We start from the raw sequence: 26,093 nt of genomic DNA on the forward strand, positions 1-26,093 counted from the left end.
AACTCAGGAGTTTGACTACCTATGAGATCTGCATGAGATAATTACCTGAGGAGTTTTTCCAGCTAAGAGGAAAGGAATAGAAGCTGGGAATCAAGAAAGTGTGGCCACTGCACCCAACTCAGGAAAGCTGAAGACAATTAAAAACAACTGAGAGGTGAAAAGTTCTCCTTTTAGGAGCCAAGTTTTACTAGCATAGGTTTTTTTTTGGGGGGGGTGCACTAATCCAATCACATTATTAGATTCTTAGCATGAAATTATATTGTTGATTGGCTTTCAATTTTTATAATTAACCTGTACTGACTTAATTATGATTATAAAACATAATATGAACATAACAAAACTTGGCAAAGTAAAATGACTTTATATGACTATATATTACACATTAATATAGTTTGTTATAAAATGTATATAATGTGTTAATTGGGATAGGAAGGGGTGCGAGGAGAGATAGAAAAAAGTAGAAGTGCATTAGTGGGTTAACTTTTCATAATAAGAGTTAATAGGGAGAGCTCCTAGGTGGCTTAGTTGGTTAAGCAACTGCCTCTATTTGGCCCACGTCATGATCCCAGAGTCCGGGGACTAAGTCCTGCATCGGGCTCCCAGTAGAGCTGGGAGTCTGCTTCTCCCTCTGACCTTCTCCCCTCTCATGCTCTCTCTCTCTCTCTCTCAAATAAATAAATAAAATCATTTTTTTTTTTAAAGGAGTTAATAGGTAGTCACTAAAGTTGATAAATCGGAGAGTAGAGATTTAAATACCTTAAAATCCTAAAGGCTAGAAAAACTAAAAATAACATCACTACCAAAAATGAAGAGGAGAGAAATAGTATGAGTTATAATCCTCATCTGTCATGGGTGGAAAGCCCATAAATATGTCACAAATGGATAAATCAGAGAATGAAAATACACTATTTAAATTTATATTGGAGTGGCGTCTGGCTGGCCAAAGTTGGTATAGCACGCAACTCTTGACCTTGGGGTTGTGAGTTTGAGCCCCACATTGGGTAAAGAGATTACTTAAAAATAAAATCTTAAAAAAAATAAATACAAATAAAATTATATTAGAAACAAACTGTTAACAATATGTTAACTGGTGAGTGGGAGTGTGGGGATGAAGAAGGGCATGGAGATTTTTTATTTTATACCTTTGTATACTTTAATATTTTAACCATGTACATATTTTTTTCTTAAAAAGTTGAATTAAAAGGATAAATAAAAATGTAAAAGTGGGACAGAACAATCCTGATGCTTAGGAATTTAGAATTTGCTTGTAAAAGCAAAGTTTAGGTGAATAGTAATTCAAGATTGTGGACTCAGGTTTGGTGTGAGATTTCAGGGAAGATTTATAAACATGTCCCAAAAGGTATCTCTCTGGTCTCTTCCTGTGCTTGAAGGCTAATAGCAAGAATAACAATAAGAAAAAGAGAGAGTGGGGAAAAAAAGACCATAATTTCCAGTCTCCTTCACAGATGATATCTGTAATCACGGTCTCATTTAGCCAATAGAGACCTATGTCCTAAACGTTCAGAACCCTTGCTATTGTCTACCTGGCAGAGTGTTATTATTTGATGTTTTATGAAGTGGACGTGCCATTTCTGCAAGTAGATGGACAGAGACCTTGTCTCTATCCCCAAAGTGTCTAACAGTATGGGTTTTTTAAAAAAACCTTTTTGAATAAATTACTCATAAGTGCCCTGGATTATTTTACTCTATTTCTAGACATGTTTATCCAAGAGGTAAGCATCATCAGCTTCCAAAAATAATATGAAAGCAAAACATTTCTTACCTATTTAAATTCGTTTCAGAAAAGTCTTTCCTAAATGTCTGAAATATTTTAGGAAAACCTGTTGAATGAAACATTAAACAATTTATCCACTCTTTCTAAATCAGTGGTTCTCAGAAGGGCAATTTCTGCACCCCCCCACCCCCCCCTTTGGCGACATCTAAAGACATTTGTGATTATCATAGAGTGGGGACTAAGGCCTTGTCCCCGCTAGAGGCAATGGATGCTACCAAACATCTATAATGCAGAGGACAGCCCCCTCCCACCCTCTGCCCAACAGAGGAGGATCCTGGCAGAAATGTCAACACTGGGAGGTTGAGAATCCTCTAGATAACTGCCCTGCCTCTCTTTTTAAGGAAGTGACTAGTGTGGTTTTAGCACAGGAATTTAAAGTAGGTTTTATGGAGGTCGGTCTCAGAAGCACAACAATCTAAAGGCACTACCCTTCCAGGAGTGGAACGTTCGTGTGTGTGTGTGTGTGTGTGTGTGTGTGTAAAAGAGGTTGGGGAGATGGGGGACCGTGGGGTGGGGGGAGATAGAAAGAGGGAGAAAGAGGGAGGGAGAGGGAGGGAGAAAGAAGGAGGGAGAGGGAGAGAGAGGGAGGGAGAGAGAAAGAGGGAGGGGAGGGAGGGAGGAAACAAAACCACGGCCAGAATGCACAGAGGAGTACTACCAAATGCGCTCCATATGGCACCACCCAAACTTCAGTTTCGCCAAGCGTTTCAACGATGTCCTAAACTCTGAGCCATCAGAAAGGCTCGGGCAAGGTTTCAGTGCCTCTGACAGAAGGGCCGGAGATAGACTGGGTTGTGTGTGGAGTGTGCATGTATTTAGAAACCAGCCGCGCAAGGAGACCAAGGCCCTGGAGTCGGGGGACCCGCAGCCCCGAGGGCCCGGGAAGCCTAAGAGGAAGCGGCGGGCAGGGGCTGTACTTTTCTGGGGAGTGGAGGTGCTCCACTGCGAGCTCCAGCTCTGGGTCTCGCTCTGCGACGGTCTCGACGTCTGGCTGAGCGGCGGGGTGGGGCTCAGGCTGGGGCTCAGGATGCTGGTAAAGCGGGGAAGGTAGGGCTCTGAATTTTCGCCATTGCTGTCACCGAACTCCACAGCCTTCCAGAAGTACTCGTCGCTGAACGTCCCGTGGACCTCCACCTCCTTCTCCTCCGCGTCCGCGGCTTCCTCCTCTTCCTCCTCCTCCACCACCCCTTCCTCCTCCACCTCCTCCTCCATCTCTGCCAACACCTCCTCTTCCTCCTCTTCCTCCTGCTGGCCCTCCTCCGTCTCGGGCTGTCTGAAGCTGCGACGCGAGTGCAAGTTGGCCACGGCTGGCGGGAAGCGGGATGGCCGCTAGCGCAGTGGCCCGCGCGGCCGCGGGGCTAGGCGGGGGAGCGCGCGAGCTATTGTGCGTCTGTCTCCCTGGGCAACCGCCCGCCGTGCGCTGCGGAGCCCGGGGATTTAAAGCGGCAGCACCCGCGGGGCGGGGGGAGGGGCGGCGGGGCAGTGAGCTCCTAAGGAGCCAGGACCTCGGGCAAGCTTCTTTCTCACCTGCTTTCCCCTCGTAGCCTGTGGGGGAACTGACCTCCCTTTCCTCTCAGGTCCTTTGAAGCGTGTTTGTTTGTTTGTTTATGTGAGTGGGGTAGGGGGAGTCACTAATGACATCGTGAGGCCACTCGGTATGGTTGAGGCTGGATTTTGGTTTTTGAGTTAGATACATGTTTGTTGGAACTTACTGTAAAACTTTATTACGAAAACAGGCACCGGCCTTTGGGTGACAGTTTGCTGCTTTGCTTTTTTAATTGATTTTATCTTGATTAATGAGATTTTGGGTGCCCCTTAAATTTTGTGCCAGAGATGGGTGCTGTAAGGACCTATTTAGCCAGAGGCTTCCATCCAGGTTAAACAAAAACTTTGTTTAACCCTTAAACTGTCCCTACTCCCCTTCCTCCAGGGGACTTACTTAAAAACAAGTCCTGGAAACCAGCCCCAGGTAACAAAGCCCAGGTACAAGGATGGGTCAGGCCAGGGGAGACATCCGATCAGTGGGGGGTTGCATATTGTCTCCCTAGCTACCAAGGAGTATGGGCCTCGCACTTTGGGAGCCTTTTGGGCGCCAATTCTAACCAAGGTGATAGGCTAGGTCAAATGTCTACTATAGGGTAAATTGTAATTCAATTGGTCACCTAGCATCACTGTGCAGCTTTCTCTGTGTGTTACAATTTCATTGGCCACCTGTGCGTGGCCAGGCCCAACCGCATGGCCTTTGCCCTTAAAAACTAGTCTGTGAAACAGAGAAAGGTCACCCTCTCTTGTAAGAGGTGCGGCCTGAACATTTGGTTTGATTCTTGATGCTTGGCCCGAAATAAAGCTTTGCTTGACCTTCGCTTTGTATCAGTCTCACTCCTTTAATCACGGACCCATTATTGGGGGACCTAACAGGTGCCTTGCTCTAGACCCAGTCATGCTTGTTGCAAAGCCTGAGGCATCTGGCTACTCTAAGTACCACTTGTGTCTTTCCGGGGGCTTTGTTTTCAGTTTATTGTATTTTTTTGTAAAATATTTGTATACACACAAGGAGATAGATAGAATGATAGGTAATGGACGTTGTTTACTTACCACGCAGACTGGAACATACATTTTCACTGTAGAGTTCAGCATCCTTCGAAAGGCCTCTCAGGTCTGAGAAACGTTCCTGGTGAGAGAAATCGTGTTTTTGCTGTTTGACTTCACCTCTAAGGTAAAGGAAGCAAACTGAGATTCTCCGTGGCTGAGGACACCTGGCTGTTGTGAAAAGGGCCTGAACTAACCCTTATATTAAGTGAACAGGGTTAGGTCTAGAAGTCTTCTTGTCCGATCTCTGTTAAATCACTTGACCTTGTTCAACTTCAGTTTCCCTGGGGGTAAGTTGGGAATAATAATACTTTACCCCTGAGATGTTTGTGGATATCAGTGAATGTGAAATGACAGCCTATAACTGTTGGAGCCTTTCAGCCAAAGACCATCCTAGGAACACACATGTACTTAAATACGTTATCACTGATTATAGCAAGGTGTCTTAGTAAGAGCATAGTAGGGTGTAGCCTTCTGTTAAATGATTCAGGAGAAGGTCTAAGCAAGCTGGGTTTTGCTCTGAATTGGACGCTATCAGAAAGTGGGGGCTGTTCTATGATGGAGTATTTTGTGGTGGCTCAGTGACTTTATTTTTATGATTAGACAAAACTATGAAGTCGCTTTGTTTTATTTCATTTTGTCATGGTGTCAGAGGGACCTTGCGTTTTGCTTAGTTTGGACGGCTATATCAAAATATCATAAACAGGGTGGTTTATAGACGGCAGAAATCTATTCTCATGGTTCTAGAGCCCGGGATGAACAAGATCAGACAGACTTGATGTCTAGTGAGAATCTGCTTCCGGGTTCATACGCCTCTGTCTTTTGGCTCTGTCCTCATGTGGCAAAAGCAACAAGGGAACTCCTTGGGGCCTCTTTTATAAAAGCACTAATTCCATTCGTGAGGACTCTCCCCTTAGGACCTAATCACCTTCCAAAGGCTCTACCTCCAAAAACTATCACCACGGAAATCAGGTTTCATCGTAAAAGAGGGCATGTTTAGTCAACAGCATCTTGTCTGAGGTTGTTATTCTTCCAGAATGTTTCTGTCCAACACGAAGACAAAATGACCTGGCTGCGTCAGTCCAGCTTGTAACAATCATGAGCTCTAGCTGTGAATATTAGGTCAGTTCCTGGCATCAGGGACTCCCATTTATGAGCTTTCCAGCCCAGAAGACTTGTACTAACAGGGCTCTCAAGGGAGCAGGAAGTGAGAAGACAGGTATGGAGAATCACAGGCAATATGACTGTCAAATATTTAATGAGCACTAGGAACTAACCCTCTGCTGGGTGCTGGGCCATGGCCGTGAAGAAGAAAGGGATGGTCCCCTCCCACACTACGCCAGGACAGTACCTGTGCCTTGGCAGGAGTCTGGCAAGCTATGGGGTCCTGAGGCAGGACAGGGCAGATAAAGGCACAAAACCGCCCATGCATTCCAGAAAATCAGAGGGAAAGATATTGTAATATTCCTGGAAGAAGGAGAGTTCTCATAGGCTAGCAAAGCAGTCGGTACAGATAAGAGATAGTTGAGCTGCTCTGGAAGGAAGAGTGAAATGTGGAGAGGAGGCGTTTGGAGAGGAGGCGAAAAGCAGTTGAAAGCATGTCAGCAGGCTCAGGGCAGGAAAGGGGGCTGGCACAGGGAAGTGCTGTAGAGAGGACGAAGTACAAATAAGATAAGTGGAATTTTTTTTTTTAAAAAGCCCAACCTTTTTCTGGGCAATAAAAGCATTTTGATGCCAGAAGGGCCCTTTGAGGTCATGCAATTCACCAGCTACTTGTACGTGGGGAAGTGACTTGTTCCAGCAGAGGCAAGCTTGTTTGTTCCCAGGGTCTTAAGAGAGCAGAATGGAAATGAGATGTGGGTGTGTGTGAGATGGGGGGCAGGAAGGAGAGAGCAAGTGTGAAAGTACTTGTGCTTAGTCTGTGTTGCCTGCCCTTAGCTTGGTTCAGTGATGGTTACAGCATTTTCTCAATCGTGTAGTGAACTCATTTTTATGTAAGCCTTATTTAGGACCTTTGTTAAGGCCTTTTTGAAAGTCTTAGGAATCCTTTCTTTGGATCCATTTACTCTACAAAAAAATTTATTTCCTTTTCATGGAACATCATTCTCTGTTTTGGCCAGTGAGAGACAAGATGGCACAGGGCCATTATCATTTCCCTCCCCTGGCCCAGGAGCTCTCTGAAACTGGAGGCCTGGGACTGGAGAACCGGGCACCGCCCCTCACTAACTCCCTCTGAGCTTGTTCAGCATCGGTCCCTCGATTTGAGATTCCTGATTTGCCTAATTCACAGGGCTGTCTTGTTATACAATTTGATTATTATTTTTATTATATTATACATATGTCATTAAATTTTTTTCTTGTTGAGAACTAATCTTTTTTTTATTCAATTTTTAAAAAAAAGATTTATTTATCAGAGAGAAAGCGTGAGCAAGGAGGGGGTGGGAGGGGGACACAGAGGGAGAGGGAAAGAAGCAGACTCCCTGCTGAGCATGGAGGCCGGTTGTGTGGCTCAATCCCATAACTCTGAGATCATGACCTGAGCCAAAGTCAAGAGTCAGTCACTTAACCGACCAAGCCACCTAGATGCCCCTTGTGTTTTACTTTTAGAACCACACAGTTTTGTTTAGAAAATAATGTTACTTTTATAATCTGTAAAATGTTTTAGGTGCTTCCAATGCTAAGTTGATTTAAACATCTTTTTCTTCTCAAAAGTATATAGTCCTATATAATTGTTCTCTGTTGTCATCATTTGGTATATTGTTTCTCTTTCTGTTTGCCATTGTCTGCCTGAAGATGGACATGAATACATCCACCTTGAGAAAGGCAAGAGAGAGAATTTTTGCCCAGTGCAAACAATATTTACATGCAGAATATTTTGGTAGATAGCTCTCAGCTCAGAAGGAAAGCACTGGGACCCTTCAGAATGCCTTGGTTAAGCATTGCTCTCATTCATAATAGAGGAACAATAGCAAAGAACCACAGCCTTGACGAGGGCTGAGGAGTAATGAGCCTGGCTGTGTCCATTTGGGTTGCTCTGACAAAATACCACAGACTGGGTGGCTTTTTATAAACAATAGGCCTTTATTTCTCACAGTTCTGGAGACTTGAAAGTCCCCCGTCCAGGTGGGCGCAGATTTAGTATCTGGTGAGAGCCTCCTTCTGGGTTCATAGACCTCTGTTCCCTCTCCTACCCCTCTTCAGGTGGTAGAAGGGGAGGGGGTTCTGTGGGGTCTTTTCTAAGAACAGGAATCCCATTCCCAAGGGCTCTACCCTCAGGGACCAAGCACCTCCCAAAGGCCAGACCTCCTAATACCACCACATTGGGCTTTATTTAGTATTTCAACATAAGACTTTGGGGAGCACACAAGCATTTAGACATTAACAATTAGCTATGAGAGGAATCTTTGTAAATGTCAGGACCCCCCGCTCCTTTCCCACAAGCTCCTTTCACAAGATGATTTCTGAAAGCATGCTTAATGCCTCTTAATTAGCAGTGACATCCACTTTATCTTTCCCTTTAATATTTTATATCAAATGCTATCCCCCCTGACTGCTACGTGCGCAGCAGAGACTGCCTTGGGAAAGATGCTGTGGCAAACACCCGTCTCTACCCGAAGACACTAAATCCTGCTGCTTTCTCCTCCCTGGTTTCCTATCATCTCACTAGTTCTTTAGAGGTCAAGTCTGGCTTTAGAGCCCTTTTCTTCCATCCCTTTCAATCTGTAAGCCTAACTCTAGTTATCGTTTCTTGTCTCTGGACTGTCCCTACAGTTACAGAGAAGTCGATGCTCTTTATCCCTGCTGAAACTAACCAGTGAGGGCTATCCCTCCCCTTCCTGCTTCCTCCTTGACTTCCCTTCCTTCCTCCCATCCATCCATCCATTCATCCCTCTAGTACACTCAGTAATTCAGTGATTTGTTTATTCAAAAGTTTCTCAAGCCCGTGCTCTATAGCAGGCCCATTTCGGGTCTGAGAAAGCAGTGGTATACATGGTTTCTGTTCTCACTCATGCTGCTTAGGTTGGAGGAGGACCACACCATAAATAATTAGTGTGCCTGAAGGTCAGAAGTGCTGTGGAGAAACAAAGTGAATGTGTGTAGGAGGGGTGCAGAGTTGTGGGTGGGAGTAGTCGCTTTTTGATAGAGGTGGGCACAGAAGACCTCTCTAGTAGGGTAATATTTGGGCAGAAGCCTGAGGTAACTGAGGGAGCTTGTCAGGGGGATCTCTGGGGAAGAATGTTCCAGGCACAGGGAGGGAGTGTGAGGGTTGGAGGGGCAGGGTGGCTGGAGTGGAGGAAGCAAGTGATCCATTGTGGAGGGCCTTTGGCTTTTCCTTTGGGGAAGATGGGGAGCCACTGGAGGCTTTGAGCAAGGTATGGTTACATTTAGAGTTTGTTAGACTCACTAGACTGTGGGAGAGCAGGATAAGGGAGGATAGATAGGATGGAGATAAAAGGTTATGGTAACGGGCAGTATGTTTGAAGTGCTGCCCAAGGGCCAAAGAAATACTGTTAGGAAAACAGAGATGAGTAAGGAAGCAGAGAGGGAGGGGAGATGTGACAAGTTCTCAGATAACTGTAAGAGAAGATGAAATGTGTGGCCGGCTGCCAGACAGTCACAGAGGATGTCTTGGAGCTCATAGAATTCACTCCTGGGTAGGGACCAAGGGGAGGAAAATCAGGAGACTCTCAGGAAGGAGGCGGCCATTACCTGGTATGACCTGGTAGATTATTTCTAAGTCAGAGCCCCAGACATTTAAAAAGTAATATACGCTCACTACAGAAAATCTGGAAATGTGGAAAATAAAGGTAAAAGGGGAAAAAAGCCTACCCATATTTCTAGCATCTTGAAACAGACACTATTAACTTTTTGAGTTATTTTCTGTCAGCCATCTTTCTGGGCATATTTATTCGTTTTACATTTTGTGAGTACATATAATTTTGTACCATGCTTTTCTTCATTTGAACATGACATCATAAACATTCTCCTCGTTTAATTTTTCTGTTATATCAGGCAGACATACCTCACTTTATTCCATAATTTTTGCATTCAGTTAGAGAATTATTCAACAAATATTTGATCTCAGTGCTTTAGTCTCTGTGAGGATACGGCTGGGAGTAAGACCCACGAGGCCCTGGCCTTCATGAAGTTTATATTCTGGAAGGAACGTACAAGAAGGCGTTAAAGAAGGAAACAAATAAATGAGCAGTTCTATCTGTAAGATAGTAAATTTGTGCTGTTTTAAACCACCAAGTTTGTGGTAACTTATTATAGCGGCAACAGGAAACCAATACCCGAAGCCATTTCCACCTCCGGCTCTCGCTCTCCCCTCAGCTCTTCACGTGTCTGCTTCCTCCTCAGGCAGGCCTTACCTTAAGCGGCACCCCCTCACAGGGAACCACCCCTGTCCTCCAACACATCATCCTCTTTCATTTTTTTGGAATTCTCCCATAGAACCTTTAGAAGGAACCAGCCCTACCACCATGCAGACTTTAGCCTTGCACTCATTGCAGACTTCTGACCACAGGAGAAAGGAAAACGGACAAATCAGTGGAGGGCAGATAGAGGACCACGTTCTCCCACTCTGTAGTTGGCTAGGGCTGCCAAAGTGCAATACCACAGACTGGCTGGCTGAGGCAACAGAAATTAATTTTCTCATAGCTATAGAGGCTAGAAGTCATGACCAAGGAGCCAGCAAATGTGGTTTCTGGTGAGAGCCCTCTTCCTGGCTTGCAGATGACTGCTAGCTTTTTCTTCCTTGCTGCGTGAGCCCAGTGGAGTGGAGGGTGGGTTCTCTGTTGTCTCTGCTTATAAGGACTCTAATTCCGTTGGACTAAGGCCCCACCCTTTTATCTTATCTAACTGTGATTGTTTCCTCAGAGGCCTCATCTCCAAATATAACCACCCTCAGAGTTAGGGCTGCAACATAAGGAATCTGGGGAAGGCACAAACATTCAGCCCACAACATCTGCCTTGAGGAAACAAAGGAGCCAAGGTTTCAGGTGAGCCATTGTGCTGGAGGCCTGTGACTGAGGCCTGAGAAAAGATGTCTGGATGTTTGTGACTGGATTGTTGTTTGTCAGGGCAGTTTCAGGGACAGGGCAGAAGGGTTCCCATTCTTCAAGAGCTTTTGTGCCCAAGAGGTAAATCCTAAGATGGTGAAAAGTCTGAGAAGAAAAGGGGAGAAGGAGCCCCAAGAAAGGAGCCCCTGGGGCGCCTGGGTGGCTCAGTGGGTTAAAGCCTCTGCCTTCAGCTCAGGTCATGATCTCAAGGTCCTGGGATCGAGCTCCATCCACATCCTGCTTTCCCTCCTCTCTCTCTGCCTGCCTCTCTGCCTACTTGTGATCTCTCACCCTCTGTCAAATAAATAAAGAAAGGAGCCCCTAAAATCCATGGTTAAGGGCCTGGACTCAAGGAGCAAGGCTACTTGGGTTTTAATCCCGGCCTTGAAACTGACCCTCAGCATGACCCGACACACCCACCTTCTCCGTGCCTCAGTCTCCACATCTGTAAAACAGGAGCAGTATTTAGTTCTCCTGACAAGCCCATGAGGTAGGCACTCATATTCTTTGTACTGATTTTACAGGCCAGTCATAAGGGTTCGGTGAGTTAATGTATGTAATACCTTAGAGCAGCCCCTAACGCACTGTAAATATTGCGTTATCCATTTACATTTGTGATTGTCCGCCATCTTGCAGGTAGAGTACAGTAATAGTTTGTGGATGGGCATAGCCTTGTAGATACCTCTTTGAAAGGTTGTCAGCGATCCGAAAAATAAGTGAGGTCAGGAAAAAATAGACTTAAAGGTATAGCTAATAAATACTCAAGTGTATTTATGGCCTGAGAAGGAAGTGGCAGGTTGATTATAAACTGTTTACGTGTTCACTCTGCCCTGTCAGGGATGTCTGTTGGTGAACGGCTCAGCCAGGGTTCAGGTATAGGCCGACTTCCTAAGCTATGGGCCCCACTTCTCCTGCTGTGTCTTGTGAGACCTTTACCCACCCCTGGGTTCAGGTTGCACCAGAGGTCTTTGCGCTTCTTAGCGTACCTGCCATCTCTCTCCTCAGGACCTGTAGGTAGCCTGCTGATCCTGCTCCCCGTGTACCCCTCCCCTGTGCCTCACCTGGCTAACGCTTTCTTGATTTCCATAAACCTCCCCCCTATGCGACTCCTCTCAGGGGAAGGCACAGATCACAGGCAGTTCCTGCTTGTCTATTTGTCCGTCTGTACTTATTAGATTGTAAATCCCACCAGGGCAGAAAATGAATGTCTTTATCTTGTCCTCCAACATGTCTTGAAGGCCTTGTAGGTACTTAATAAAAGGGGCTGGATCACAGAAAATGAAATGGGTTTTAGGTATAATTTAGGATCCCTCACTTCACAGGGGAACCACCCTGGCTCAGAGAAGCGTGGTGGTTTATCTCAGGCCAGAACTAGTTAGTGAGGACTACAACTCAAGTCATCTGGCCCCCAGGCAATGTTGTCTTCCCAACACCACAGAAGGTCCATGTGTCCCTTGTGCTATTATGATCAACCTGGGCCAATTTTTTAAAAATATGAAGTTTTAATGAAAATATACACGTAGAATTTCTCAAAATAAACACATTAGGACAAGCTTTACTGAGTAGATATTAATTAAAATATGAGTAATTAGTATAAATGCCATAAACTTGGTGTGAAAATCATCACATTTTCTTTTCCCAGTTAATCACTGAAGCCCTTAAATTAACTCACCTGCAGAGGCAGCTGCCCTCGGCTTTCCAGAGAGGATCATCCTCTCACTAGTTGTGAAGCGTCCCTCTCTTAGAATCCTAAAGACAGAGCTCTTAGCCCCTTCTGTTCCCATCATAGCTTCCCCAGACCAGGTCCCAGGACCCACAACCTCTCAGACCCAGATCTCCTGTCAGCCTTGAAGTTGTGCACTTGAGGGAAGACCTTTTCCCTTAAACATCCAGAGCACAAAGGGTCTGAGAAGATGTTGGAGCTACTTGACCTTCTGACCAAATGATACAGCTTTTAGGAGACATCCTGAGGAATTCCCAGGTGCCCTACACAGGCCCTCAAGGAGTCTGGTGGCTTAATTCAGCTACAAATTCCCACCCTCCCTGTCCATATACTCCTTTGCAACGTAGTTTTCCTCCTCCCTTCAAGAAGTGAGCCCATGTCTCTGCTCTGGAAGCTGGGGTTTCTCATGTGATTTGCTTTGGCTAGTAGGGCATTAGCAAACATGATGTGGGTAGAAGCCCAGAGCCCTGGTTGGGAAGCTTAGCAGCTTTTGCTGCTGGGACCCCTGAGATCACCATGTGATGAAGCCACTGGAGGATGTGAGACCACGTGGAGCCAGGACAAGCTGGTAGGGCTGAGGGCCCTCCCACCTACCAGCTACCAACCAGCCAAATGTGAATGAGAGCTCCAGCTCACACACCAACAGGCCACAGGGATGAGCCAGCTGGCCCAGGTCAGAAGACCTGCATGGCTGAACTACAGAAGCATGAACTAAATAAAATGGTGAGTTTTTTTGTTTGTTTTTGAAGTCACTAAGTTTTACGGTGGTTTGTTGTATGGCAGTAGATGACAGAGTTAAAAGTGATTTTCTGTTGTAGCCTAGATAGTGCAGTAGCTGGAACTTCTCTAAAGAAATGAATAAATGGGGCACCTGGGTGGCTCAGTTATCAAGCGTCTGCTTTTGGCTCAGGTCATGATCCCAGGGTCCTAGGATCGAGCCCTGCATTGGGCTCCCTGCTTGGTGGGAAGCCTGCTTCTCCCTCTCCCTCTCCCCCTACTTGTGTCCCCTCTCTTACTGGGTCTCTCTCTCTCTCTGTCAAATAAATAAATAAATAAATAAAATCTTAAAAAAATGAATAACACACATTTGATATCCTTCAGGTACGGTAGCATCCTAGGTATGGATGGAGATACACACACACGTGTATACATACACATAGAGGAGAGGAACAAATGTCAGGAACAAATAGCCCTGGGGAATAGGAATGAGTTAGGGGTTGGGGGCAAGTGAAGAAGTCCTTTAATTTTAGCTCTGTATATACATCTATATAGATGTTTTTGCAATAAGTATATATTTACAATATCACCTGGGTCATTTTTTGTTGGGGGAGGGGCAGGGGTAGAGGGAGAAGAAGAGTATCTGAAGCAGCCTTCATACCCAGTATGGAGCCCAACACAGGGCACCATCTTGAGACCCTGAGATCATGACCTGAGGTGAGATCATTAGTCAGAGGCTTAACTGACTGAGCCACCTAGTGCCCAAGATACAAAATATTTGAATACATTTAAAATGTGTATAGGTTCACTGTGATACTGCACAAATAACTGATTTTACTTGGTGATTATACCCAATCAGTGGTTAAATAAATATTGACATCATGCTGAGGAGCTTCCATTTTGTTTCCAGCTTGTGGCCTAGGGGACCCAGTCCCCTTTTCTCTCAACCACAGTCTTTTGGGGTTTTTCTTCCCTCAGGAGATGAGAGGAGAGCGTCTTTGTTAGAGGCTCACAGTAGCCTTGGGAAGCTCTCTGCCCCATTTCAGTCCTTGCTCCTTGCATCCATTGGTGGGTTCAGGGTGGTGGAGGGAAGGTATGGGAGAAAGGGATGGAGGAGAAAGAAGTGGAAATGGGTTCTGTTTTTTTCAGAGGTGAGGAAATAACTTCACGTCTTTGGAGGGGTTGGGGGGGAGTGCCCAGGGGCTTGTTCAACCCTCACCCCATTTGCTGACACAGAAGCTCCTTCCACTGGATGACTCAGTAGGAAAGTTGTGCAACCTTAGGTTTTGAGTGCAGAAGAGTGGAGAGCAGATGGGGTCTGGGATTTCCAAGGACAAAAACAAAACAAAACACAAAAACCAGTGTCATGCAGGGGAAAAAACCATGGCTGAGCATAGAAGAAAATGTAGGTCTCTAAGGTTCTTTATTAAGGATGGGTTTAATTTAGAAACCTTCTAAAAGTTGACATGTCCCCTTGCTTAATTTTATTACCTATCCACTCTGTGTCCCTGTCATTATAAAGCCCTCTGGTGGGCAGTGATTGTTCGTGATGGCCCAGCATTCCTTCTCTTTACTCATCTTCCTTGTGGAGAACCCATTTCATAGGATTTAGATGAGGATGATCTCAAAATCTCTCTCCATGATCAGGAGTCAGCCTACAGTTTCCTAATTCTATTTGGAAATTTTAGAATTCCAGAAAAAAATAGAATCTGTTCTGTCTTTTTTAATACTTTCAGATCCCCTGTTGAAATTCAGTCTTGTCTTTGGTCTATTTTAACCTTGTGAGCATAGCTATTTTTAAGCCAATGTCCAGTACCTCCAATAGCCAGAACCCTTCATGTAGGTTTCTGTTGTATCTTTTTCTGTTCATTTTGTTGTTATTATTGTTCATGTAGTCTTGTCTCTTTAAATACCTGTTTTTTTTTTCTTTTGGATTTTTTTTATATAGTTCACACATGTTACATTAGTTTCAGGCGTACAACATAGTGATTGAATATACTACATGTTCAGCTATGCTTACCACAAGTGTATCCGTCACCGTGATACGTGTTTTGTTTTGTTTTTTTTAAATTGTGCCAGACATTGTTATTTGAAAAAATTGTGGAAGTAATTTGAGGTTTATAAAATATTATCTTTTGCTGGAGAGGAATGACATTTGCTTTAAGAAGGAACCTAGGAAGCCTTGTAATCCAGGATTACCTTAATCCAATTTTGGGTGATTATTGTGATTCGAAGCTAGATTGCATCCCTACGAGGATTGTACTACTTCCACTTCATCCTCTGCTGAAATGCAGCCATGAGTGTCCCATCTCAAGTGTGGGGTTAGCAGCACCTCTCTCCCATATCTGGTGGGCTCTAATTCATTCTCTCTCTCTCTCTCTTTTAAATGGCTAATTGTGGGATAAAGGATTTCATTTTTTTAAATTAACCTATAATGTATTATTTGCCCCAGGGTTACAGGTCTGTGAATCAACAGTCTTACACAATTCACAGCACTCACCATAGCACATACACTCCCCAATGTCCATTAACCAGCCACCCTATCCCCTCTCTCCCCCCACCCCCCAGCAACCCTTAGTTTGTTTCCTGAGATTAAGAGTCTCTTATGATTTGTCTCCCTCCCAGGTCCCATCTTGTTTCACATATTTTCCCCTCCCTATCCCCCATAACCCCCCGCCCTGCCTCTAAAATTCCTCGTATCAGAGAGATCATATGATAATTGTCTTTCTCTAATTGACTTATTTTGCTTACCATAATACCCTCTAGTTCCATTCACGTCATTGCAAATGGCAAGATATCTTTTTTTGATAGCTGCATAATATTCTATTATATATGTGTGTGTGTGTATATATATATATATATATATCACATCTTCTTTATTCATTCATCTGCTGATGGGCATCTAGGTTCTTTCCATGGTTTGGCTATTGTGGACATTGCCGCTATACACATTCCGGTGCACATGCCCCTTTGGATCACTACATTTGTATCTTTAGGGTAAATACCCAGCAGTGCGATTGTTGGGTCATAGGGTAGCTCTATTTTCAACTTTTTGAGGAACCTCCATGCTGTTTTCCAGAGTGGCTGCACCAGCTTGCATTTCCACCAACAGTGTAGGAGGATTCCCCTTTCTCCGCATCTGTTGTTTCCTGACTTGTTAATTTTAGCCATTCTGACTGGTGTGAGGTGGTATCTCATTGTGGTTTTGATTTGTATTTCCCTGATGCCGAGTGATGTGGAGCACTTTTTCATGTGTCTGTTGGCCATCTGGAGGTCTTCTTTGCAGAAATGTCTGTTCATGTCCTCTGCCCATTTCTTGCTTGGATTATTTGTTCTTTGGGTGTTGAGTTTGAGAAGTTCTTTATAGATTTTGGATACTAGCCCTTTATCTGATATGTCATTTGCGAATATCTTCTCCCATTCTGTCAGTTATCTTTTGGTTTTGTTGACTATTTTCTTTGCTGTGCAAAAGCTTTGATCTTGTTGAAGTCCCAAAAGTTCATTTTTGCCCTTGCTTCCCTTGCCTTTGGCAATGTTTCTAGGAAGAATTTGCTGCAGCTGAGGTCGAAGAGGTTGCTGCCTGTGTTCTCCTCAAGGATTTTGATGGATTCCTGTCTCACATTGAGGTAATTCATCCATTTTGAGTCTAGTTTTGTATGTGATATAAGGAAATGGCCCAGTTTCATTCTTCTGCATGTGGCTATCCAATTTTCCCAACACCATTTGTTGAAGAGACTTTCTTTTTTCCATTGGACATTCTTTCTTACTTTGTCAAAGATTAGTTGGCCATAGAGTTGAGGGTCCATTTCTGGGCTCTCTATTCTGTTCCATTGATCTATGTGTCTGTTTTTGTACCTGTATCATACTGTCTTGATGATTACAGCTTTGTAATAGAACTTCAAGTCTGGAATTATGATGCTGCCAACTTTGGTTTCCTTTTTCAACCTTCCTCTGGCTATTTGGGGTCTTTTCTGGCTCCATATAAATTTTAGGATTATGTGTTCCATTTCTTTGAAAAAAAATTGATAGTATTTTAGGGGTGCCTGGGTGGCTCAGTTGTTACATGTCTGCCTTCAGCTCAGGGCATGATCCCATGGTCCTAGGATCGAGCCCCACATCAGGCTCCCTGCTCGGCAAGAAGCCTGCTTCTCCCTCTCTCACTCTATCTGCTTGTGTTCCCTCTCTTGCTGTGTCTCTCTGTCAAATAAATAAACAAAATCTTTTTAAAAATTGATAGTATTTTGATAGGGATTGCATTAAATGTGTAGATTGCTTTAGGTAGCATAGACATTTTCACAATACTTGTTATTCCAATCCATAAGCATGGAATGTTTCCATTTCTTTGTGTCTTCCTCAATTTCTTTCATGAGTACTTTATAATTTTCTGAGTACAGATTCTTTGCCTCTTTGGTTAGGTTTATTCCTAGGTACCTTACAGTTTTGGTTGCAATTGTAAATGGGATCGACTCTTTAATTTCTCTTTCTTCTGTCTTGCCATTGGTGTATAGAAATGCAACTGATTTCTGTGTATTGATTTTATATCCTGACACTTTACTGAATTCCTGTATGAGTTCTAGCAGTTTTGGAGTGGAGTCTTTTGGGTTTTCCACATAAAGTATCATATCATCTGCAAAGAGTGAGAGTTTGACTTCTTTGCCGATTCAGATGCCTTTTATTTCTTTTTTTTTTTTTTAAAGGTTTTATTTATTTATTTGACAGACAGAGATCACAAGTAGGCAGAGAGGCAGGCAGGGCGGGGGGGAAGCAGGCTCCCTGCTGAGCGGAGAGCCCGATGCGGGGCTCGATCCCAGGAACCTGAGCTGAAGGCAGAGGCTTTAACCCACTGAGCCACCCAGGTGCCCCAGATGCCTTTTATTTCTTTTTGTTGTCTGATTGCTGAGGCTAGGACTTCTAGTATTATGTTGAATAGCAATGGTGAGAGTGGACAGCCCTGCTGTGTTCCTGACCTTAGGGGAAAATCTCTCAGTTTTTCCCCATTCAGAATGATATTCACTGTGCGTTTGTCATAGATGGCTTTGATGATATTGAGGTATGTACCCTCTATCCCTGCACTGTGAAGAGTTTTGATCAAGAAAGGATCCTGTGGGCGCCTGGGTGGCTCAGTGGTTTAAAGCCTCTGCCTTCGGCTCGGGTCATGATCCCAGGGTCCTGGGATCGAGCCCTGCATCGGGCTCTCTGCTCAGCAGGGAGCCTGCTTCCTCCTCTCTCTCTCTGCCTGCCTCTCTGCCTACTTGCGATCTCTGTCAAATAAATAAATAAAATATTAAAAAAAAAAAAAGAAAGGATCCTGTACTTTGTAAAATGCTTTTCAGCATCTATTGAGAGTATCATATGGTTCTTGTTCTTTCTTTTATTAATGTATTATATCACATTGATTTGAGAACATTGAACCAACCTTGCAGCCCAGGAATACATCCCACTTGGTCGTGGTGAATAATCCTTTTAATGTACTGTTGGATCTTATTGGTTAGTAATTTGGTGAGAATTTTTACATTGTGTTCATCAAGGATATTGGTCTGTAATTCTCCCTTTTGCAGTCAAATGCTCTACCACTGTAATTCTCCTTTTTGATGGGCTCTTTTTCTGGTTTTGGACTCAAGGTAATGCTGGCCTCGTAAAATGAGTTTGGAAGTTTTCCTTCTATTTTTTTTTTTTTTTAATGGAACAGCTTCAGGAGAATAGGTATCAATTCTTCTTTAAATGTTTGATAGAATTCCCCTGGGAAGCTGTCTGGCCCTGGGCTCTTGTTTGTTGGGAGATTTTTGATGACTGCTTCAGTCTTCTTACTGGTTATGGGTCTGTTCAGGTTTTCTGTTTCTTCCTGATTCAGTTTTGATTGTTTATATGTCTCTAGGAATGCATCCCTTTCTTCTAGATTGTCATATCTGCTGGTATATAGTTGCTCATAATATGCTCTTATAATTGTTTGTATTTCTTTGTTGTTGGTTGTGATCTCTCCTCTTTCATTCATGATTTTATTAACTTGGGTCCTTTCTCTTTTCTTTTTGATAAGTCTGGCCAGGGGTTTATCAATCTAATTAATTCTTTCAGAGAACCAGCTCCGAGTTTCAATGATTTGTTCTACTGTTCTTTTGGTTTCCATTTCATTGATTTCTGCTCTGATTATTATTTCTCTTCTCCTGCTGGGTTCAGGCTTTCTTTGCTGTTTTTTCCCCAGCTCCTTTAAGTGTAGGTTTAGGTTGTGTGCTTGAGACCTTTCTTGTTGTTTGAGAAAAGCTTGTATTACTATATACTTTCCTCTCAGGACCACCTTTGCTGTGTCCCAAAGATTTTGAACAGTTGTGTTTTCATTTTCATTTGTTTCCATGAATTTTTAAAATTCTTTAATTTCCTGGTTGACCCATTCGTTCTTTAGTATGATGCTCTAGTCCCCACGTATTTGAGTTCTTTCCGACTTTCCTCTTGTGGTTGAGTTCTAGTTTCAAAGCATTGTAGTCTGAAAATATGCAGGGGATGATCCCAATCTTTTGGTACCGATCGAGACCTGATTTGTGACTGAGGATGTGATCTATTCTGGAGAATGTTCCATGTGCACTAGAGAAGAATGTGTATTCTGTTGCTTTGGGATGGAATGTTCTGAATATATCTGTGATGTCCATCTGGTCCAGTGTGTCATTTAAAGCCTTTATTTCCTTGTTGATCTTTTGCTTAGATGATCTGCCCATTTCAGTGAGGGGAGTGTTAAAGTCCCCTACTATTATTGTATTATTGTCGATGTGTTTCTTTGATTTTGTTATTAATTAGTTTATATAATCGGGTGTTCCTGTGTTAGGGGCATAGATATTTACAATTTTTAGATCTTCTTGTTGGACAGACCCTTTAAGTATGATTTAGTGGTCTTCCTCATCTCTTATTATAGTCTTTGGCTTAAAATCTAATTTGTCTGATATAAGGATTGTCACCCCAGCTTTCTTTTGATGTCCATTAACATAGTAAATTGTTTTCCACCCCCTCATTTTGAATCTGGAGGTGTCTTTGGGTCTAAAATGAGTTTCTTGCAGACAGCATATCAATAGGGTATCAGAATGGATAAAAAAACAAGACCTATGTCTTTTGATTGGGGCGTTTAGCCCATTTACATTCAGGGTAACTATTGAAAGATATTAATTTAGTGCCATTGTATTTCCTTTAAGGTGACTGTTACTGTATATTTTCTCTGTTCCTTTCTGGTCTGTTACTTTTAGGCTGTCTCTTTGCTTAAAGGACCCCTTTCAATATTTCCTGTAGGGCTGGTTTGGTATTTGCAAATTCTTTTAGTTTTTGTTTTTCCTGGAAGCTTTTTATCTCTCCTTCTATTTTCAATGACAGCCTAGCTGGATATAGTATTCTTGGCTGCATATTTTTCTTGTTTATTGCTCTGAATATATCATGCCTGTGTTTTCTGGCCTGCCAGGTCTCTTTGGATAGGTCTGCTGCCAATCTAATAATTCTACCATTGTATGTTACAGACCTCTTGTCCCAAGCTGCTTTCAGAATTTTCTGTCACTGAGACTTGTAAGTTTTACTATTAGATGACAGGGTATGGGCTATTTTTATTGATTTGGGGGGGGGGGTCTCTGTGCCCCCTGGATTTTGATGCATGTTCCCTTTGCTAAATTAGGGAAATTTCTCTCCTATAATTTGTTCCAATATACCTTCTGCCCCCCTCTCTCTTTCTTCTTCTTGTGGGATCCCAATTATTTTAATATTGTTTCATCTTATGGTATCACTTATTTCTTGAATTCTCCCCTCATGGTCCAGTAGTTGTTTATCTTTCTTTTTCTCAGCTTCTTTATTCTCCATCATTTGGTCTTCTGTATCACTAATTCTCTCCTCTGCCTCATTTATCCTAGCAGTTAGAGCCTCCATTTTTTATTGCACCTCATTAATAGCTTTTTTAATGTCAACTTGGTTAGATTTCAGTTCTTTTATTTCTCCAGAATTGGATTCTCTAAGTATCTTCCATGCTTTTTTCGAGCCCAGCTAGTACCTTGATAATTGTCATTCTGAACTCTAGTTCTGACATAATACTAATGTCCATATTGATTAGGTCCCCAGCCATTGTTACTGCCTCTTGTTTTTTTTTTTTTCTTTAAAGATTTTTATTTATTTATTTGACAGACAGAGAGAGATCACAAGTAGGCAGAGAGGGAGGCAGGGAGAGAGGGAAACAAGCTCCCTGCTGAGCAGAGAGCCCGATGTGGGGCTCGATCCCAGGACCCTGAGATCATGACCTGAGCCGAAGGTAGAGGCTTAACCCACTGAGCCACCCAGGCGCCCCTTGTTCTTTTTTTTTGAGGTGAGTTTTTCCACCTTGTCATTTTAACCAGATAAGAATATAAGAATAGATGAAGAGAGAAAAAATACTAAAAGGGTAGCTATGACCCCAGAAAAAAAATTCACTAACCAATTCAGAAGAGACCCAAAACCAGGGGAGAAGAAAGGAGGAAAAAAAATGTAAATATATATATATATATATATATATATATATATATATTATATATATATATATATTTATTTATATGGCTGGTGAATAGAACAGAGCCACACACTTGATTTTGGGTATATTTTGGTCTGTTAGAAGAAACTGTCTCCCAGAATGTTAAAGAAAGAAAACATATATATACACAGAAATAAGGGTAAACATGATGAAGGGATGGAATATGACTATAAAGATGAAAATTAAAAAAAGATTCTAAAAAAGGAATTGATAAGAAGTTGGTTGAAGAAGGAAAAAAAAGAGGAAAGAATGTGATAAGGCTGGAGACTACAACACAGCCATGTGCTAGATTTAGGGTATATTTTGCTCTATTAGAAGAAACGTATCCCAAAATTTTAAAGAAAGGAAAACTTATATATCTACAAAAAATAAGGTTAAATACAATGAAGGGATAAAATATGACTATAACAATGAAAATTTTAAAAGTTTTTTAAAAGGCATTGATAAGATAAAACAGTTAAAAAACATTAAAGGAGGAAAGAGGAAAATTAAAAAAAATAGAATAAGAAAAAATAAAATTAAGAAGACTTAACTTTGAAAGACTAAAGGATCATGGGAAAAAAGCCATGAATTCTAAGTGTTGCATTCCCCTAGCTCTGGACTTCTGTTCTTCTCATTGTTCAGTGAACTTGGTCTTGGCTGGATATTCTTGCTCATCTGTTAGAAGTGCTTGTTGTAGTGATTCTCAAATGTCTTTCCCAGAGGCGGAATTGTGCCGCCCTTGCCAGGGGTCTGGCTAAGAATCTGCTCGGGTTTGCTCTCGGAGCTTTTGTTCCCTGAGCACTTTCTGTAGAGCTCTGGAGGACGGGAGTGAAATGGCGGCCTCCCAGTCTCCCGCCTAGAGGAGCCGAGAGTTCAGCCCCTGGTCCTCAGTGCACCCTCAGAGAAAAGCAGTCAATCCCTCCCGTCTCCCTGGTCTCCATCTCCCTGGTCTCCGGCTGCGCTCTGTGCTCACCCGGCCTGTGACCGAGCATTTCTCTCTCTGGCACTGGGCCCCATTTGGAATCTCCAAACCCAGTCGATTCCTGCAGTGTTGCTCCAGTGTTGCTCCTCCTGGGGGAGGAAGGTGAGTCTCCCCAGATCTGCCGCTTGTGTGGTCCCTGCTCCAAGAGCAGTGGTCTGACTGTGCCTCAGGTCACGGTTTAAGGTAACCCTGAGCCGAAAGCCCCTCCTCGGCTCCATCTCTGCAGCCGGCTTCCCTGCTCTGATACCTGGGGGCTCTGCCACACTCAGATACCCCCCAGTCTTTCTGTGACCCCAAACGTCTTGAGACCACACTGTCCCCGCGAGGGCTCTACCCCCTGCTTAGCCTCTGGAGTGACATCCCTCAGTGGAGCGGACTTCTAAAAGTTCCGATTTTGTGCTCTGCTGCTCTACCGCTTGCTGGGAGCTGGCTACTTCCCCAGCATATATTGCCTCGAATTCAGTTCTCCGCTGCAGGAACTTGAGGTCACTATCCCACCGCATGGGTCCTCTGATTCTCTTTTTTAAAAAAATTTCATTAGCTCATTCAAGGCTGTCAAAAATCTTACTCAGCCTCTCAGTTACCTCTTCCAGAATTGGCAAATGCCCAGGGAAAAAGCAAGTCCCAGTGTACCACTTTGGATTTCCCTCTTCTCTGCTATCTTAGCTTAGCTATTTAAGCTGCCTTGTTACCTCTTTAGTGACTCTAAGTAGGTTTTTAAAAAAAAATAAGTAGATGTGTCTGGTTTTTGTAGTGGTCCTCAGTGGGAAAGTTGGTCCAAATTACCAAAGCCATCATTACCAGAAGTCCTTTATGTAAAGTGCCAACAGTCTTGGATGGGAATATATATAAAAGGTGGATTTATGAGAACGAGGCATGAAATCTTAGCCTTAGGAAAGGAAATGGGATTGAAGCTCTAGGAAGACAGATCTGCCCACTAAAGAAGTATAGGCTGGGTTGTAACAGAGTGAGATAGCAGTTCAAATGAAGTCACAGTGTATTTATTTCTCTCTCACATAAAATCCAGAAGAATGTAGTTGAGGTTCTTGAGGTGGCTCTGACCTAGGGGCATCGAAGGAACTTGGTGTCTTCTATTTTGCTGCTCCAACAGAGCAATGTCATCCTCACCCTCAGGGCCAATAACTACATTATCATTCCAGTTGGGGAGGGGGGAAGAGAGAGAAAGAGGAGGCTAACCAGTTGTTGGGGATTTTTCAAAAGATATAATCTGGAATTTGAATGCATCACTTCCTTTCTTGTGTTCTTGATCCAAACTAATTATTTGCGTAGTCATCTCTTAGAGGTAAGAGAGGATGGATATATAATTTCTTGCTGGAAAGCCTGATGACCTGTTAAAAGTTGTGGTGGAATGGGGTGGTGATGATTGTAATAGTAAGAGGGACAAGGAAAGAATGGATCCTGAGGATGGCAATCTCTATCATGACCCTGGTTAAGAGAGGTGGAGAATGAAGTCTCATACTCAGGTGGGCTCACAGGACAAGGATGGGGAGACACCAAGTATTACTTCACACAAAAGGAGGGGTGCATGCTGTTTCTGTGTGCTAGGAGAAGATGAGTTCAAGTCGAACTTGAGTATGCAACAGAATTACCTAGAAGGCTTGTCAAAATATAGGTTGGTGGGCATCACTACCTAGGGTTTTGATTCTGTGGGCCTGAGGTTGTTCTGAGAATTTTTTGTTTCTAATAATTTGCTGGATGATGCTGATGTTACTGGTCTGGGGATCAAACACGGAGAGCACTCTGAGTGCCTGGGCTGCTTGGACTGGTTTTGTAAGCATTGACAAAGATGGGTGTATTGTATTATTATACCAATAATAACATAACTGAGCCCTGTGTTTTCCGTTGTGAAGTTCTGGAATCCTTCACCATTATATGACTGAGGAGATGATAAACTATATCAACTCCTCACCATCCATGAGCATGACCACTTTACTTTTGATTTCCTCATACTCTGTTTCTGTCTCCAGGCTAAGTCTGATAGAATATCTTGGAAAGCCATTTAAACCTCTTCACTTGAAGCATCTCTGATAAGCAGATGTCACTGTGTGTTTGCTTCACAAAGGTAGGTGCACTGTATTATTGTATAGCTGTTTATACATATTTTAATGAGAACGCTATGAATATAGGCCTTGGTTCTTTAGGACAAAGTGGAATGCAATTTATTTAGTTGTTTCCTCCCTTTTTTGAGTTGGCTGAGTGGGGTAGTTGAATTTCTAGATGCTAATTTATAGAATGAAGTCAAACAAAGGCATATCAGTTTGAAAATAATTATGTTGGGGTGCCTGGTGACTCAGTCAGTTAAGGATCTGATTCTTGATTTCGGCTAAGGTCATGATCTCAATCGTGAGATTGAGCTCTGTGTGGGGCTCTTCTCTCTCTCCCACTTCTTGTGCTCCCACCCATGTGTTCTCTCTCCCTCTCTCAAAAAAAAAAAAAAAAAAAAAGGAAAAAGAAAAAGAAAAAAGAATGTTTCCTGAGAAAATTACCAAAAACGGGAAGGAATCTATTTATAACCTTCATTTTTGATGACTGATATCTAAGACTTAGCTGAATCTGGATGGCTTCATTTCTGATTCCAAGTGGCATTAAGCAGCCAGGTGGGGGATAGAGAAAGGGGAAATTTTTAATGCTCTAGTATCATAGTTGGCCCCAAGCAGGACATTAGGGGACACACCTGGGAAAAAAGGAAGGAGCCCCCCAAAACAAAGAGAACAAGAAATGAGGGACAAGTAGGGACAGAAGCAAGGCCCAGGGAAGAGGCCATCACTCAGGTCAAGTCCCAAGCAGCATGTGACTTATCCAGTGCAGTTCTTATTTTCTCAAATCATGGGGAATCCAATATGTTGGAAATGAGCTGAAGATAGAGTGTCAGAGAAAATTTGGTAAACGTCTTGACACTATTTTCAGAGCTAGGTCACTCCAATCATTCTGTCAGAAGTCCAGGCAAAAGCTCTGAATAAAGAGAAAAATGAGGTCAAGAGACTCAGGCAGGAGAAGGTCAGGTAGATCTATGGCTACAACTCAGCTTTGTTCTAGAAACATCCAGGGATTTCGATGTCGGATGAGAGGTAACTGTCAGTCAAAACTCTTAGTTTTTTGGACAAGCCTGTCCTAGAGAGAAGATCAGCAGTTAGATGCTGGTTCAAACGCATGGGTGAGACTGCCTGGCCAGATATAGTGACTCTCCCTGAGGCTGAGTCAGGAAGATGCTTCCTTTAAAGCTACTTATCCAGAATGTTTTGAGGAAATGAAAGACCTCAAATCCTAAGAAAACATGAGAGGTTTTTTTTTCCCTCTGAAAAGTGGTGCCTCTTAAACACCTTTTATAGAGTTTGGGGTCATTGCCTTTGTGGGAACAAGGCAAAAACTTGTGTTGCTTTGAATTTCAGAATGTATGTATTTACTTCACCAACCTGATAAAGAAATGAGTTTGAAAGATGGCTATAGAGTGTTATCAAGCAGTATTTTTTCTAAATATGTCCTTTATTTAATGTTTTCTTAAAAATTATCATCGTCATTATTATTAGCAACCCTCCAGGAAACTCGCTTTTGTCCAAACCTCCCCCTCTTCTAGTCACTACCCACCCCCAAGGGAAATCCCTGTCCTGTTATCTGACAGTGTCAATAAGTTCTGTCTGTTTTTGTCCTTTTATAAGTAGAACCAGACAACATATACTCTTTTTCATCTGGCTTCTTTCATG

General features: G+C 43.0%; 1 protein-coding gene across 1 annotated transcript in view; it reads right to left on the reverse strand.

The window, feature by feature from the left end:
* The window catches only part of ERICH6 (glutamate rich 6), a gene marked incomplete at both ends in the record, with an annotated part of 32,976 nt that extends 27,293 nt beyond the window's left edge, over nt 1–5,683 (reverse strand). The window contains 3 exons of the mRNA XM_080801762.1: nt 1,784–1,841; nt 2,623–3,102; nt 5,662–5,683. Of these exons, the coding sequence (XP_080657888.1) occupies nt 1,784–1,841; nt 2,623–3,102; nt 5,662–5,683 (560 nt within the window). The remainder of the gene's footprint in view (nt 1–1,783; nt 1,842–2,622; nt 3,103–5,661) is intronic.
* Nucleotides 5,684–26,093: the final 20,410 nt, after the last annotated feature.

Source organism: Martes martes, assembly GCF_963455335.1.
Source record: "Martes martes genome assembly, chromosome: 1".
Lineage (NCBI taxonomy): Eukaryota > Metazoa > Chordata > Mammalia > Carnivora > Mustelidae > Martes > Martes martes.